Source organism: Diceros bicornis, chromosome 2, assembly GCF_020826845.1.
Source record: "Diceros bicornis minor isolate mBicDic1 chromosome 2, mDicBic1.mat.cur, whole genome shotgun sequence".
NCBI lineage: Eukaryota > Metazoa > Chordata > Mammalia > Perissodactyla > Rhinocerotidae > Diceros > Diceros bicornis.
In genome coordinates, this window is record NC_080741.1 from 18,745,223 (window position 1) to 18,759,889 (window position 14,667).

A 14,667-nucleotide genomic window follows, 5' to 3' on the forward strand; every position below is an offset into this window, starting at 1 on the left:
TAAAGGGGAACCAAGAAATGGGGTGGTAGCTGTAGGGCAAAGTAGGGTCAAAAGAAGATTGTTTTGTTTTTAAGATGGAAGAAATAACTGTATGCCAGTGTGACTGATCCAGTAGAGATCCAGTTGGTGAAACAAGCAAAGCTATGTCTTGGAGTTAGTGAGAGGGGTTGAGGTCTAGTGCTTAAGTAGAGGAAAGTACCAGAAGGGAAGCAGCGTTCATGGCACAGGTGCTGAAGGTGGGTAGATGTGGTATGGGAGCTTCTGATTTCTTTTGTATGTGAAGAATCCGTTTAAATGCTATGAAGAAATAAGAAATTAAAAAAAAAAAAACTTTAGCAAATAGAAAGCCTTGCAATATTCTTGCAAAAAAAATTAAACATCATAAAGATCTGTAAAGGTAACATCCTATTAAAAATGCAAACAGAAATAGTATAAAAAATCTGAAAGGAATAATTGAGGGTATGCACTAGTCCTACTACTTATTAAAACATCTTGTAAAGTTGCAATAATTGAAGCAGTGTGTTACTGTCACATGGATAATCAAATCAGTGCACAAGATTATACCCCATAGATAGGAGAATGTATTATATGATAAAGGTAGCACTCAAATCAGACAACTGGATAGCCATCTTAGAAAACAGTTCGGATGAAACCTCACATCTTAAATCAGAATAAATTTCAGAGGATCAAATGTTTGAATACAAGAAATGGGGGCTGGCCCAGTGGTGTAGTGGTTAAGTTCGTGCACTCTACTTTGGTGGTCTGGGGTTCACAGATTCAGATCCTAAGCATGGATCTATGCACTGCTCATCAGGCTACGCTGTGGTGGTGTCCCACATACAAAATAGAGGAAGATTGGCACAGATGTTAGCTCAGGGCCAATCTTCCTCACCAAAAAAAAAAGAAAAAGAAAACTAAAAGAAAAAATAAATACAAGAAATGAAGGTGTGAAAATTCTAGAACAGCCCATGAAAGAGTTTGTTTTTGAATAATCCCACTGTGAGGAAGGCCTTTCTAACTATAACATATACCCCAAAAGAAATAAAAGATTCATATGAATTTGACAGCATTAAAAATTCTCCACATTCAGCTATGCAGATTTGATAAATGTACAGTAAAAATATTTGTTTAAAAAAATTCTCTGGGGCCAGCCCAGTGGCATAGCAGTTAAGTGCGCGTGCTCTGCTTTGGTGGCCCAGGGTTTGCAGGTTCGGATCCAGGGCGCACACCGACGCACCACTTGTCAAGCCATGCTGTGACGGCTTCCCATGTAAAATAGAGGAAGATGGGCATGGATGTTAGCCCAGGGCCAATCTTCCTCAGCAGAAAGAGAAGGATTGGTTTCAGATGTTAGCTCAGGGCTAATCTTTCTCACCAAAAAAAAAAAAAAATTCTCCATGGCAAAAATTTAATAAATGAAAAATTGGGAGCAAATATGTGTATATCCCTGTGGAGACATATATATATATATATATATATATATATATATATATATAAAATAAGTATATCTCAGTGAATATATATATGTATCTCTCAGTGGATATATATATATATAAATTAATACAGTTATATTCATGTAAGTGAAGATAAAAAAAGACATAACCCAATGGAAAAATAGGCAAAGGATAGGAAGAGATAGCTGTCACAAAAAAGAAAATAGAAATATTATACTTGCATAAAGATGCTTAATCTCATTCAGTATAAAAGGGTGGGAAATTAAAGCATGCAGATAAATTTTTTTAACCTATCAGATTGGCAAAAAGGAAAAATCTGATTACCCACTGTGCTGTCAAGCATGTTGGGTAACACACACCCTAATGCTTTGCTCACGAGAATATCAGCATTGGTACATACATTTTGCTTAAATGGTCCCTTCGCTCTTGCATGTGCAAAACAGTGTGTGTACGAGGTTATTCATTGCATCGTTATGCTGGCAAGAGATTGTTAATCTAAATATTCAGTTGAACACTGGTTAAATACCTTGTGCTGTGTACATAGAATACTAGGCAAATGGGAAAGAGAAGGAGCAAGCCCCTGACGACAGTGGCTTCTTCTCATGAGGGAACTGTAGGTGGTTTGGGACCAGGAATATGTTTTGTACTTTTGAAGATTTTTCATAATTCTCAGCTCAGTGTGACTTTTTAACCTTCCTTAGTTCCCGTCTTGCTTATATCCATCCTTGCTTATGTTTCCTTCTGTGTTTGTTTGTTTGTTTTGTTTTTTGGTGTCCTTTATTTTAACTGCAACTTCAACTCTAAGATTCGGGCAGATGTGGTAAGCACTGCTGAAAATGGAAGCCTGTTAGTCTCTTTGAACCAATTTGCTGGACAGCATGAAATTTTTTTTCTTCATTGTATATAGATACAGTTAACATTTCATTCTTTTTATTGTTGTTTGGAGGAAAACCGGAGGAGGTTAAAGCTGTAATCCAGTTAATTTTGAGTATTATCCCCCTTCTCTCTTCACCTCTCCTCCTTTTTCTCTTTCCCTTTCTGTTTACCTCTCTCTTCCCTTCTCTCTCCTCCTCGTCCTTTCTCTCTCCTTCTCTCCTTTTCTTTCTCTCTCCCTCTCTCCCTCTCCGCCTCCGTACATATAGGACGCACTTGCAGCCTTGGAAACTCCAGGAGGCCCCAGCCAGCAGAAACGGAAGCTGAGCACACCACTCTCAGAAGTCATTGTCAGAAACTTGAAACTCGCTTTGGCAAATAGCTCTCGAAATGCTGTTGCTCTTTCTGCCAGCCCTCAATTGAAGGAGGCCCCGTCAGAGAAGGTAGAATTAGATCTCTTATTAAAAGGAAGTTTTAGATAAAGCATTTCAAGCAGTAATGATGTGTTTCTTTTATTTTCCAGGGACAGGAAGAAGCTCCAAAGCCACTTCACAAGGTAGTGGTGTGTGTTAGTAAAAAACTCAGTAAGAAGCAGAGTGAACTAAATGGGATTGCCGCCTCTCTGGGAGCAGATTACAGGTAGTTGGCACATCTTTCTGTTTGGTGGTAATATGGCCTAAATTTATAGGGGAACCTAAAGCTGTTGTGAGCATCTATAAAGAAACATTTATTTTGCCCTTTAGTGTCTCATCTACAAAATCTCTCCAATTGATTTTTAATTTACCACATCCTTTTAAAATACCCTCTGCCATATCAATTCACTCTTATATGTGTATTTTTTAGGGTATATTCCACAAATATTTGAGAACTTATTTTGCACCAGTCAGTATTCTAGAGATGCATGAATAATGAGTACAATCTAGAAGAATCCTTGTCTTCAAGGAGTTTATAGTCTAGTAATATATCTAGGTCTGAGATTAAGCATATTTTTACCTTAGTGATTTTCAGATTAGAGTCCTTCTGTGAGCAGTTTAAGTACTGCAGCACTCCTGAATTAAAATGGTCTTTTTTGAGGATGTTTTAATTTCTGTCATTTTTCCTACTTTGGAGACATAGATTATCAACTCTGCCCACAACCTGACAGCCAGGCTAGAGACAGGTCTCTAACAAAAATGGCGTCAGTATTGGGGATTGAGACACTTCCTACCCAGCCGCGCTGGGTTGACTGTTCTCCCCTGTCTGTGGTGCTGGCTTTCTCGGTCACTTGTATTCATCCATTCATAGATGGCATAATGAGTGGTTTTACAAGTAACTAACAGTTTGGGGAATATGATTAGCTTCATCTTCCCCTTTGGTAAGTCTTTTTTCAGTTAGCTTTCTATTTAATAAAGAAATGAGATCAGGAGAATATAAAAATAAGACATGTCTGTGATAGTTACAAGCATTAGTGTTCAATGCATCTATTGTAGAAGAGTGAAGCTTTCTTACTTATAACTATTATTTGTGTTATCTATTTTGTATATATTATTATATAATATGACCTATTATATTATGTAACTGCCTATTATTGTATTTATATTCCCTATTACTGGTTGCTGAGAACCTAGTATGAGCCGAGCATCATCTCATTTCATTCTCACAGCCAACCTGTGAGGCTATGTATATTTGTCAAAATTGAATGCTTCCTGGGATATTCTGTTTGGATGTGAACTTGATGTAAGACTTAAAAGGAACATATAGGACTTCTGTCTTTATAAGATTTAAAATGTCAGTTCTCTCAGTATGAAAAATAGAATATGTTACTGAAATTCCTAAGTAGGATTTAACTGTCGATTGCATTAATTTAAAGTTTCCATTAAATCTATTCCTGAAATGGATTTCTCAGACTTGGTAATGGTTGAGAGGGAAGAACCCTTTAGTATGTAGAGATTACAATATTTATGTGTTCATAAGCTAATCAGTTCTCAAGTGAAGATGTCCCAGATGTTTTGTGCTAGGACCAAAACATCCTGAAGAGGTCATCTGATACTGTCTGTCCTCTTCCGACAGTTATAAACATCTAGACCAGATCTTCTCAACACATCAGATGCAGCATCCCCTTTTAATTACACATATTTATATAACATTCCCTATACTAAAATGGATTTTATAAATATAACTTACCCACTTTTATAATTTTAAAAAATAAAAGTTAATAGAAGGCACATAATAATAGAATATATTTTTAGTATGTAAATACCTGTGCCTGACAACACTAGAAGAAAATGGAGTATTCATATGTTTGCATACATATGTAAAATCACTTCAAATGGTACAGCCACAGGGCTGGAACAGATACAGAGACTCAAATTCCATGAGCAGTATTTCTGTTGGTAATGTGACTTTACTGAGAGTTCACAATTTGGCAGAGTTCCAAATTAAGCAAAGTGTATCTTCCAGCAATTACTCAATAGTTAGTTGCATGTCTGGTACATTAATGTATATTAAAACTGCAAAAAATAACTGGTGTTTATATGTAAAACAGGTTCTAGACTCATCTAATTATAAACAACTTTTTTTTACCTATGTGAATTTCTGTCAGGACATTAGAAAATCATGTGGGATGTGGGATAATTGTATGTATGACTGTTCTCCAGAATTTCTAGCATCCCTAGACCTTACTCACTAAATGTTAGTAGCACCCACCAACATACAAACACACATTATTGTAACAACCAAAATCCCCCTCACAAGTTTTCAAAATAGCTCCTAAAGTAAAGCAACAATTTTGCTGAAAGCACTGGCCTGGACCAAGGGTTGGGCAGGTCACCATCTGTTTTTGTAAGTAAAGTTTTATTGGAACACAGCCGTGCCTATTTGTTTACCTGTTAGCCATGGCGGCTTTCATCCAACAGGGCAAGGGTTGAGCAGTTGTGAAAGAGATTATTTGCCCTGCAAAGCCTAAAATATTTATCATCTGTTCTTTTAAGAAGAAATTTGCCAACCCTCATCTGAACCATCTATAGTCATTGACAGTCTGTCCTTGAAGGACCTCTGGGGACTAAAACTCACAGTATTATCACGATGGAGTAGAATAGTAAACCAAGACGATTCAGGCAAAAATATTCCTCTCTTTTTCTGGATTATCTTGATAATTTATTTCAGTTGTGTTCTTTTACCTCACAGGAGAAATAGAAACAATTATTAGAAAGACTAACAACTAAATTAAGCGAGGTGTTTTTTACTGTTACTTTTAAGGATACACGGGCAGTAGGAAATAGAGATGTTTATAATATAATGTAGGAGGAAATATTTCTTCTTAATTTGTTTAATTTGGCTAGTTAAAAAGTGCAGAGATATTTCTTATTTAGGAAATGGGCAGTATGTTAAGTGTCTATAAAGAGAAACCTCTATTTTGGTGATTATATTTAGAAGTGTAATTTTTACTTCCTCTTTGGTTTTTACTTGATCTTTTGAAGGTTGGTATATTTTACATTTTTTACCTGATTTTCCTAGGTCAGGAGAATATTAAAGGGGAAGAATCGGAAGATCATAGCATAATATAATAGCTAAGAGTTTGAGTTGTGAAGTCAGAACTGGCTCTACCACTTACTCCCTGAGTATCCTTGAACATGTTACTTAACCATGTCCTTCAGTTCTCGTAAGCCAGTGTTTTAGGATTGGTGTGAGGAACGGATGAGATCATGATATGTAAAGTATGTAGTCTGCTATGAGGCATAGAGCAAATGTACAATAAAGAGTGACTGCTAACAACTGGAGGACAAATTGGATGCTTTGCCATTTTATTAATTTGAAAACACCTTTATTATTATTATAAAGTGATACATTATAAAAGAAAATTGACACAATTCAGAAAGTGTAAAGAGGAAAGTGATATTTTAAAGAATACCTTTCTGGGGCCAGCCGGTGGCGCAAGCGGTTAGGTGTACGCGCTCCGCTGCGGCAGCCCGGGGTTCGCCGGTTCGGATCCCGGGCGCGCACCGATGCACTGCTTGGCAAGCCATGCTGTGGCAGCGTCCCATTTAAAGTGGAGGAATATGGGCACGGATGTTAGCCCAGGGCCGGTCTTCCTCAGCAAAAAAAAGAGGAGGATTGGCAGGTGTTAGCACAGGGCTAATCTCCTCACAAAAAAAAAAATAAAAAAATAAAGAATACCCTTCTGAATATCTCTCTGCATTTATATACCTAGAGGTGTATGTATAAAATTTGACCAAAAAAAAGTGGAGTCATTTAATGTACTTGCTTATTCTAGCTCTTGAAAGTTTTGTGAAGGTCTTATGTTAATTTCTCTTGTTATTTGTTTTTTTTGGTATTTGGTTGTTTCAGGTGGAGTTTTGATGAAACAGTGACTCATTTCATCTATCAAGGGCGACCAAATGACACTAATCGAGAGTATAAATCTGTAAAAGAAAGAGGAGTACACATTGTTTCAGAGCATTGGCTTTTCGAAGTAAGCAATACTTTTTCTCATATCCTCTCTCTTAAGTGAAAATGTATACAGACGTTATTTCAAGGCAGAAACCAGTTTCTGTTTATGTAAAGTTGGTTAACTGTGCACATTTCATTTCTTTGGCATCAAAAACTTAAGATCTTTAGGGGGCGAGCCCAGTGGTGCAGTGGTTAAGTGTGCATGCTCTGCTTCGGCGGCCCGGGGTTCGCAGGTTCAGATCCTGGGTGCACCCCAACGCACCGCTTGTCAAGCCATGCTGTGGCAGCGTCTCATATCTTTTCTTTCTGGGTATTCCCTGGAGTGTGATTGATACTTGGCAAAAGTATAGAAATAGAATTAGATTTTATACTTTAGTGAACGTGACATTAAAAAGTGAGGACAATTTAATTGTCATTTGTATGATGGAATTTTTAAGTGTCAACTACTTTTCAAAACTTGAATTTGTGTACTTTTACCATCCTAATATAAGGTATTGGTTGTCCTTATCCTACTTAACATCATTCATTCACTAAGAGTTTTTAAGTCCTATTTTAAAACACAGCATTATATTGCAGTGTGCCCAAGAGTATAAACATCTTCCTGAATCTCTTTATCCACATACTTACAATCCCAAAATGAGCTTGGATATCAGTGCGGTGCAAGATGGCAGACTCTGTAATAGTCGACTGCTCTCAGCTGGTTCCACAACAAAGGATGATGAGGTAGGTAATGTGGATAATACATTTACCCCTCCTTAAGCTGAATGTATACTCATATATTGCCGTGAAACCTTATACAATGGCTTGGTTTGAGAAATTGTAATTTTTCTCCTTCAATAGCCAGATCATTTGCCTGTAGAAGAAAATGATGTAGACAATATGACCACTGGTAATAAAGAATTAGCAACATCAAATGGAAATGGAAGGAATGACTCTAAAGGAGGTAAAATATCTTAATTACCAAAAAAAAAAATTTATAAATATATGTTTTTCATACAGAATGCTTCCTTTGCATCAGATGGAAAAATAAACTTATTTTCTAGGTTGCTAAATACAAGTAAAGCATGTATTCGAGGATTGAATTGAGGTTCCATGCCAATCATTAAGTAATAATTTGCAAAGCCTTAAGCGATTTAAGTGTGAAACTTGTAGAACTAGGTATTTTACAGAGTTAGTGTGATACAGTTCTGTTCTATTAAAGGTAGGTGGAATTGGTGATTTTTTAAAAATATGTTCTTTGGTTCAGATCTTTTCAGTGATTTTCAAAAAATTTTATTATATGTACAGTATATTTTCACATAGTTTTAAAGGTACAAAAGGAGGTATGAAGAGTTTCTCCCACACTTCCGGTGTTATTAGTTTCATATGTATCCTTCTAGAACTGTTTTATGCATATATAATCAAACATATACGTTCTCTCCTCCCCTGCTGTTTAAAAAATATGTAAATGGTGGACTACTATATATGCTGGTTTATACTTTGATCTTGATCTTTTTGTTTGACAGTTCAGCTTGTGGAGTGTTTCATATTGGTACATAAGGAGCTGCTTCAGTCTTTTTTTTTTTGGCACCTGTCTGGTATTTATTGTGTGAGTGACCAACTTTATTTAGCCAGTCCGTTGTTGATGGACATCTAGGTTATTTCTAATTTCTTGTTATTATAAAGAATGCTGCAATGAATAACTTTATAGGTGTCCTCTTTTTAAGGGATTAATATTTTCTATTTTCCTTACTCATCCTACCCTACCAGAGCTTTTCCTGTGACTTAGCTGTTTAGTTAGTCTCGCTCACTTCATTCCAAAAATGTTATTTAGTACCTACTTCAGTGTTAGTCTACAAGGAAACCAAAGATAAATGTATCATGGTCTGTGTTTTCAAGAACTACAGGGGAAATCACATACATAAATGACTGCACCTCAGAGCGTCGTACATAACATGAGAGAGGGTCAGAAGCAGGCAGGGGGCTCTCAAAAGGATAATCCCTGCAGGTCTTTGGAGGGCTTCCTGATTATTTCACATGCGGTCCTCATGGTGAGGGCCGCCGTTATGTTCTGCAGTGTTCATAGTCCTTGTACATTAATACAGCCTGTAGTAAGTATTCAGTAAAGGCCAAGTTAATGAATTTGTGTTCAACCAAATCTAGACAAAGTAGTTAATAAGATGTGATAAAAAAGAGAAACTTACCTTGATTGGTGTATTTGCATTTGTTTCAAGCTCTGACACAGACCTTGGAGATGAGAGAGAACTTCCAAAAGCAGCTGCAGGAGATAATGTCTGCAACATCAATAGTGAAGCCGCAAGTGCAGAGGACTTCCCTTTCCAGAAGTGGTTGTAACAGTGCTTCTTCCACCCCTGACAGCACTCGCTCTGCCCGCAGTGGACGAAGTAGAGTCCTGGAGGCACTGAGGTACGCACCTGTCACTGGAGGCAGGAGGGCGTGACTAGAGGCCTGGAGAGAAAGGCAGCTCCTCATTTAGCCTCCTGCTGACTCACTTCCACAAGTTGAGCCTAATTTTGCTTTTTGCTTTCTTTCTTTGTTTTTTAATCAGTAAAGCAGAAGTTTAGGATATCAGGACCAATGAAAGGGTAATACTGCTGGGCCTTATTTAGCCCAAACTCTATATGTTATATTCAGATGTTACCGATTGGTTGTGGCCCTTTGCTGACTCGCTTTTGCTCCTTCCCTCCCTTGTTCCAAGCAGTTCTAGAATTCTTATGTGGGGGCAGGAAGCAAACACACAGGTTTGTTTCATACCAAGCAACTGGTTCCCAGGGAGGCGTGATTAGTACTTTTTATTACCTCCCTTGAGAAAGACATGATTTTAGGATCCAATTTGTCTCATTTGAAATGGATTCATGGCAGTCCTCCCTGTTCTTTAGTAATTAGTATTAAATACTATTAGTATTAAACAGTAAGTACATATATATAAAAATTTAAACAGTTCTTATTGGACCTACATGCATTTTGTATTCTTTTTACAAATTTATCTTCTAGGAAAGGTGAATACAGATATTAGTGTGATGTGACTTAAGTTCAGCAGCATAACTTCATCTTTTTCCTGATAGAAAAATCGCCAATTGTATGATGAGTGTTATGGGTCTTATATCTTAAAATGATTAATTGAACTATACATTTATCTTATGCTAACGGTATATTTCATAAGGCTAATTCTTTATCTGAGTACTGAGTAAAAGTGGCTTTTTGTTTAATATACTTCAGATCATGTTTTATTGTTATAGAGAGCCTAAATCTTTTGCCAAGTCAGAGTAAACAAACACACCCTGAGAATAAAAGGCTATCTTGTATTTGAGGCAAATGAACTCTTTGGGGGTACCATCAGCTTTGGCAAATTATTTTTATTAAGATTCCACATATATATATATTTATATCTACATTGAAAGATTTGCTATATTCATTGAAGGAAAATAGTTGGAATTCTACTTACTCTCCAGTGAAATTGTTACAATTACACCACAAAACACACTTTACTCTAGTTCAGTACAAGGCTGGTCTACCTTAGATTCTCAGAGGTTTGGTTACCAAGGGCCAAAAGGACATTCTCTTAAGGCAGCCTTTAGAGTATGCCTCCCATGTAATTATTGTTCTTATTATTTCAAGTGATAAAAATACAACTACTGGTAAGCAAAGTAACCAGTATTTTAAACATTATTATGTTTCCCTAAACCTATATAGTTAAGAGAAATCTCATTTTTAAATACAGCAATCATTTTAGAATTTTTTTTAAATTTCTTGACCGTAAACTTTCCCGTTTGAAGTTTTAAATATATGAAGTTTTAAATATATGAAGCTTTAAATATATGGAAGTATTAAATATATGACATATTTGACATTCAGTCAAAATATGTCTTTCATTTTCTAGCTAAAACAGATAGTGTTTCTAGGAGAAACGTTTTATAATTTTATTTATTTATTTATTTTGTCCCCCAAAGCCCCAGTAGATAGTTGTATCTCATAGCTGCACATCCTTCTAGTTGCTGTATGTGGGACACGGCCTCAGCATGGCTGGAGAAGCAGTGCGTTGGTGCGCGCCCGGGATCTGAACCCGGGCCGCCAGCAGCGGAGCGCGCGCACTTAACCGCTAAGCCACGGGGCCGGCCCTGAGGAGAAACATTTTAAAAAGAAAAATATTCCCAAAGTTCATTTATTCAGTAAATATTTTTGAGTGCTAATTGTGTGCTAGATGGTGGGCATATAAAGGTGAATCACAAATTTACAGTCTAACTGATGGAATTTATGAGTGTGGATTTTGTTGTGGCTATGTTTGTTAAAATTGTCGCTTTCATTCCTTAGGCAGTCTCGTCAGACAGTGCCTGATGTCAACACAGAGCCCTCCCAAAATGAACAGATCATCTGGGATGACCCTACAGCCAGGGAGGAGAGAGCAAGGCTTGCCAGCAATTTGCAGTGGCCTAGTTGTCCCACACAGTACTCTGAGCCTCAGGTTGATGTTAAAAAATCAGAGGATTCTCCTTTCCAAGAGCCTTTACATGATTCAGAAATTGCTGAACAGGGTAACGAGAAAGAAATCTATTTACTTGTTTGTATTAAGTACATGTTTACCTCTTAAAAATAAATAGATAAGCACATTGTGGTTCTGTGAATTGTACCTGCAAACAAAAAACTGACTAGATATTTCTGATTTTGGTTTAAACTGAAGAGTCAGAAAAGTAAGTATAAATTGAGGTAATTTATGAGTAAATTGAAAAATATTTTGATTCTTAAATTTGGAAATTTAGGATTTTTTTATTTTCCAGGATTATTTTATTATTTTATTTTCACCATTGTGCAATCTTTCATTCTAGTCCTTTTTGCTTTTGTGTAGTCAATGCTTGGTTTTTCTCCTAATCATCTTATTGTAAATCTTCTAAATTCCACCCAGCACTTACCTACATTTGTTCTTTGGATTTGTATGAGTTCTTGTCTGAATTCCTCTATGGTTTTCTTGCTTGGGCTTTACCTTGAAAGCAAAATGCTTCCTATCTCTCATCTTTGGTCATCTTTTTCCCCCTTTCTTTTTCATATCACATGATTATTTATCTACACTAGGTGTATAGATTTATCTCTGCTTCTGATTTTCTCCAAGTGTAGAGTTGCTTTTGTTTTACAAATTTGGGTTTCATTTTACTGATGAAACCTTGGTATTTAGAGAAAGGGGTGGGAGAAGCCCACAGATAATATACCATTTGCCCTTTTATGGCTAATTAATTGCATTTATTTATAAGCCCTAGAAATAGGCTACTTCTTTTGCATGTACTGTTTACATTCCAGAATTTGTTTTTAATTTCATCTTGGCTAAGACAGATGAGACTATTTCCCAGACTTTGTTCTTAGTTGTATATGGAAAACATCACTTTGCAGCATTTTATTTTCCTCAGCTGTCTGTGATCCTGGAAACATATGTGTGACTGAAGCCCCCAAACACTCGATCTCTGAAGAACTGGAAACTCCAATAAAAGACAGCCACCTGATCCCTACACCTCAAGCCCCCAGTATTGCCTTCCCCCTAGCCAACCCACCTGTGGCTCCACACCCTAGAGAAAAGGTTTGTTTATCCTTAATATGGTGATGTGGCTTTTGGATATTGCTGTTATGCTGTATTCAAAATTTGTTGATATCAATATCAAGGATTCATTGAATGTTGAAAACTGCATTTCTTCACATTGTATTATTATTTCTATGTATGATAACTCAGAAGACTAAGTAAAAGATCACTATAAAAGAACCATATACCTGATAACTTTTTTAATGTTAATTTTTTTCGAAAATAAAACTCTTCCATTTCAGATTATAACGATAGAGGAGACTCATGAAGACTTGAAAAAACAGTACATATTTCAGTTGTCATCTCTGAATCCTCAAGAACGTATTGATTATTGTCATCTGATTGAAAAACTAGGTACAAGTATTTTACTTAAGTCAGAAATGTCCTATATAGTAACCTTATTTGGAAGTCAAATGTAGTTGATATTTATATCATTTGTAAGATATAGAAATTAAGATTAAAAAGATAGGTAACTTGTCTAGGGCTGTACACTGAGTCAGCATTAGAACTTTGATTTTATAAAGCTCTAATCTAAATCTAAAGTCACTGGGTCATAGGATTTAAAGATTTAAATTGAAACCAACCGTTAAGGTTTAAGAATCTTTTGTGCTGCTCTGAGCATTTGTTCATTAATGAAACCTGGGACAAAATCAATGAAATTATAGACTTACAACATAAATAAAGCTACATTTTTATGAAGTTGAAGGTATAGTAATATCCAGAGAGGAGCTCTTTCTTATGTAACATTCTTATTCCACTAGTTGTCAGGCTCTCCATCTGACGTCATGCTGGAAGCTGCACACTAGAAAGATACCCTGGTGCTCCATGGCAGCACTGTCCAGTAGACATAGAACATGAACCACATATGTAGTTTTAAGCTTTTGAGGAGCCACATTCTAAGAAGTAAAAAGAAACAGGTGAAATTAATTTTAAACTTATATTTTATTTAACCTAGTATGTGCAAAATATTATATTCAACATGTAATCAATATAAAATATCAATGAGGTATTTTACCTTTTGTTTTCTCACGAAGTCTCTGAAATTGGGGATACATTTTACACTTGGCGCACATCTCAGTTTGAGCTGGCTGTGCTTCAGCTGTTTGATAGCCACATGTGCTGAGTGGCATCTGTACTGGGAAGCAGCCCTATAGAGTTAGGAAAATTATAGGAAGAGAACTTAATCTGACGGCTTGACATAGAGAAAACATTTAGAAATAATGGTTGTTTTTAATAGTGGCTCTGAGTCATCAAGAAAAGTTTAAATGTTATTTAGTGCTCTCCTTTTAAGGATGTGAAGAACTACAATATACATTTTTTAAAGCTTTCTGTCAAATACATTTGTACACTTGAAAAGCTATGTTTCTTGGAAACTTGAGTCACGTGGAACACTTTGTTTCCTAGTCAACTAATAAATTAGGTGGAGTTATAAGTCAGAATTGCTAAACTTTATGTAGCGCTCACCAAAATGGAACACTCCAAGTGTCTGTCTCCTATAGGTTGTTCCATCTCTGCAAACTCTGGGCAAGTGTCGTCGCAACTAGCAGAGAATTGTCTAGACGAGGACAGAGAGCAGAGGCAGATGAGTTCAGATAGTGCTGGAGTTGGGAGTCTGTGACTAGAGGGCTTTTGATACTAGAATGCAAAGAGACTTCATTTTATAAATGAAGCAACTGTGGCCAACTGATAAACATAAATAAATCAGTCTGTTATGTTGTCTGGGTCACAGAATAAATTTGTTGTAGAGAACTAGGTATTGATATATTAATAGGGAATTGTAACCATAATGTTCTTTTGTCACTCTGTAATCCTGGGTGAGTTACTCTGCCCCTGTGTCCTCATATATAATTTGCGGATAATAGTAACCTACCTTCATAGAGTTGTGAGGATTAAATGAGTCAATAATCTGGAGCACTTTCAGCAGTTCCTGGCACATAGTAAGTGCTCAAAAAGTATTGCTGCTGTTATTAGAGTTGTCTGTAAAGCGTGAGTAGAGTTTGAGTGTTTAGTTGAAGTCTTGGAAAGTCTTTGAAACAACTCTGCCTAACCGGTAGTCAAGTTAACCTCTAAAGTATAAATCAAAAGCCATGCTCTACATAAGCTTATATTTACTTATGCCTTCTTTCCTCAAAATCAGGCTTCATACATATATATCTGAGAAGAGAGTTCAGCTCCCACCACTGCTTCATCTCTACCTAGCGTGTGTGTTTTCCTCCCATGCTTCTGTGTTGTTCTCTGACCTAATTTCCACTCACAAAAAATTTTCTTCTGCTTTTAGTCTGTAGATGCCCCTTTTTGACTTCCATCTCCCTGGTTACCCATATTCAGTGCTTGGAAATTGTTAAGGTA

General features: G+C 36.5%; 1 protein-coding gene across 3 annotated transcripts in view; it reads left to right on the forward strand.

The window, feature by feature from the left end:
• TOPBP1 (DNA topoisomerase II binding protein 1) overlaps positions 1 to 14,667 on the forward strand; it is a 61,446-nt gene that overhangs the window by 34,029 nt on the left and 12,750 nt on the right. For all 3 annotated transcript variants that reach the window (XM_058552894.1, XM_058552903.1, XM_058552912.1), the window contains 9 exons: positions 2,597 to 2,770; positions 2,851 to 2,966; positions 6,654 to 6,777; positions 7,332 to 7,478; positions 7,596 to 7,698; positions 8,969 to 9,161; positions 11,067 to 11,287; positions 12,152 to 12,318; positions 12,561 to 12,672. In XM_058552894.1, the coding sequence (XP_058408877.1) occupies positions 2,597 to 2,770; positions 2,851 to 2,966; positions 6,654 to 6,777; positions 7,332 to 7,478; positions 7,596 to 7,698; positions 8,969 to 9,161; positions 11,067 to 11,287; positions 12,152 to 12,318; positions 12,561 to 12,672 (1,357 nt within the window). The remainder of the gene's footprint in view (positions 1 to 2,596; positions 2,771 to 2,850; positions 2,967 to 6,653; positions 6,778 to 7,331; positions 7,479 to 7,595; positions 7,699 to 8,968; positions 9,162 to 11,066; positions 11,288 to 12,151; positions 12,319 to 12,560; positions 12,673 to 14,667) is intronic.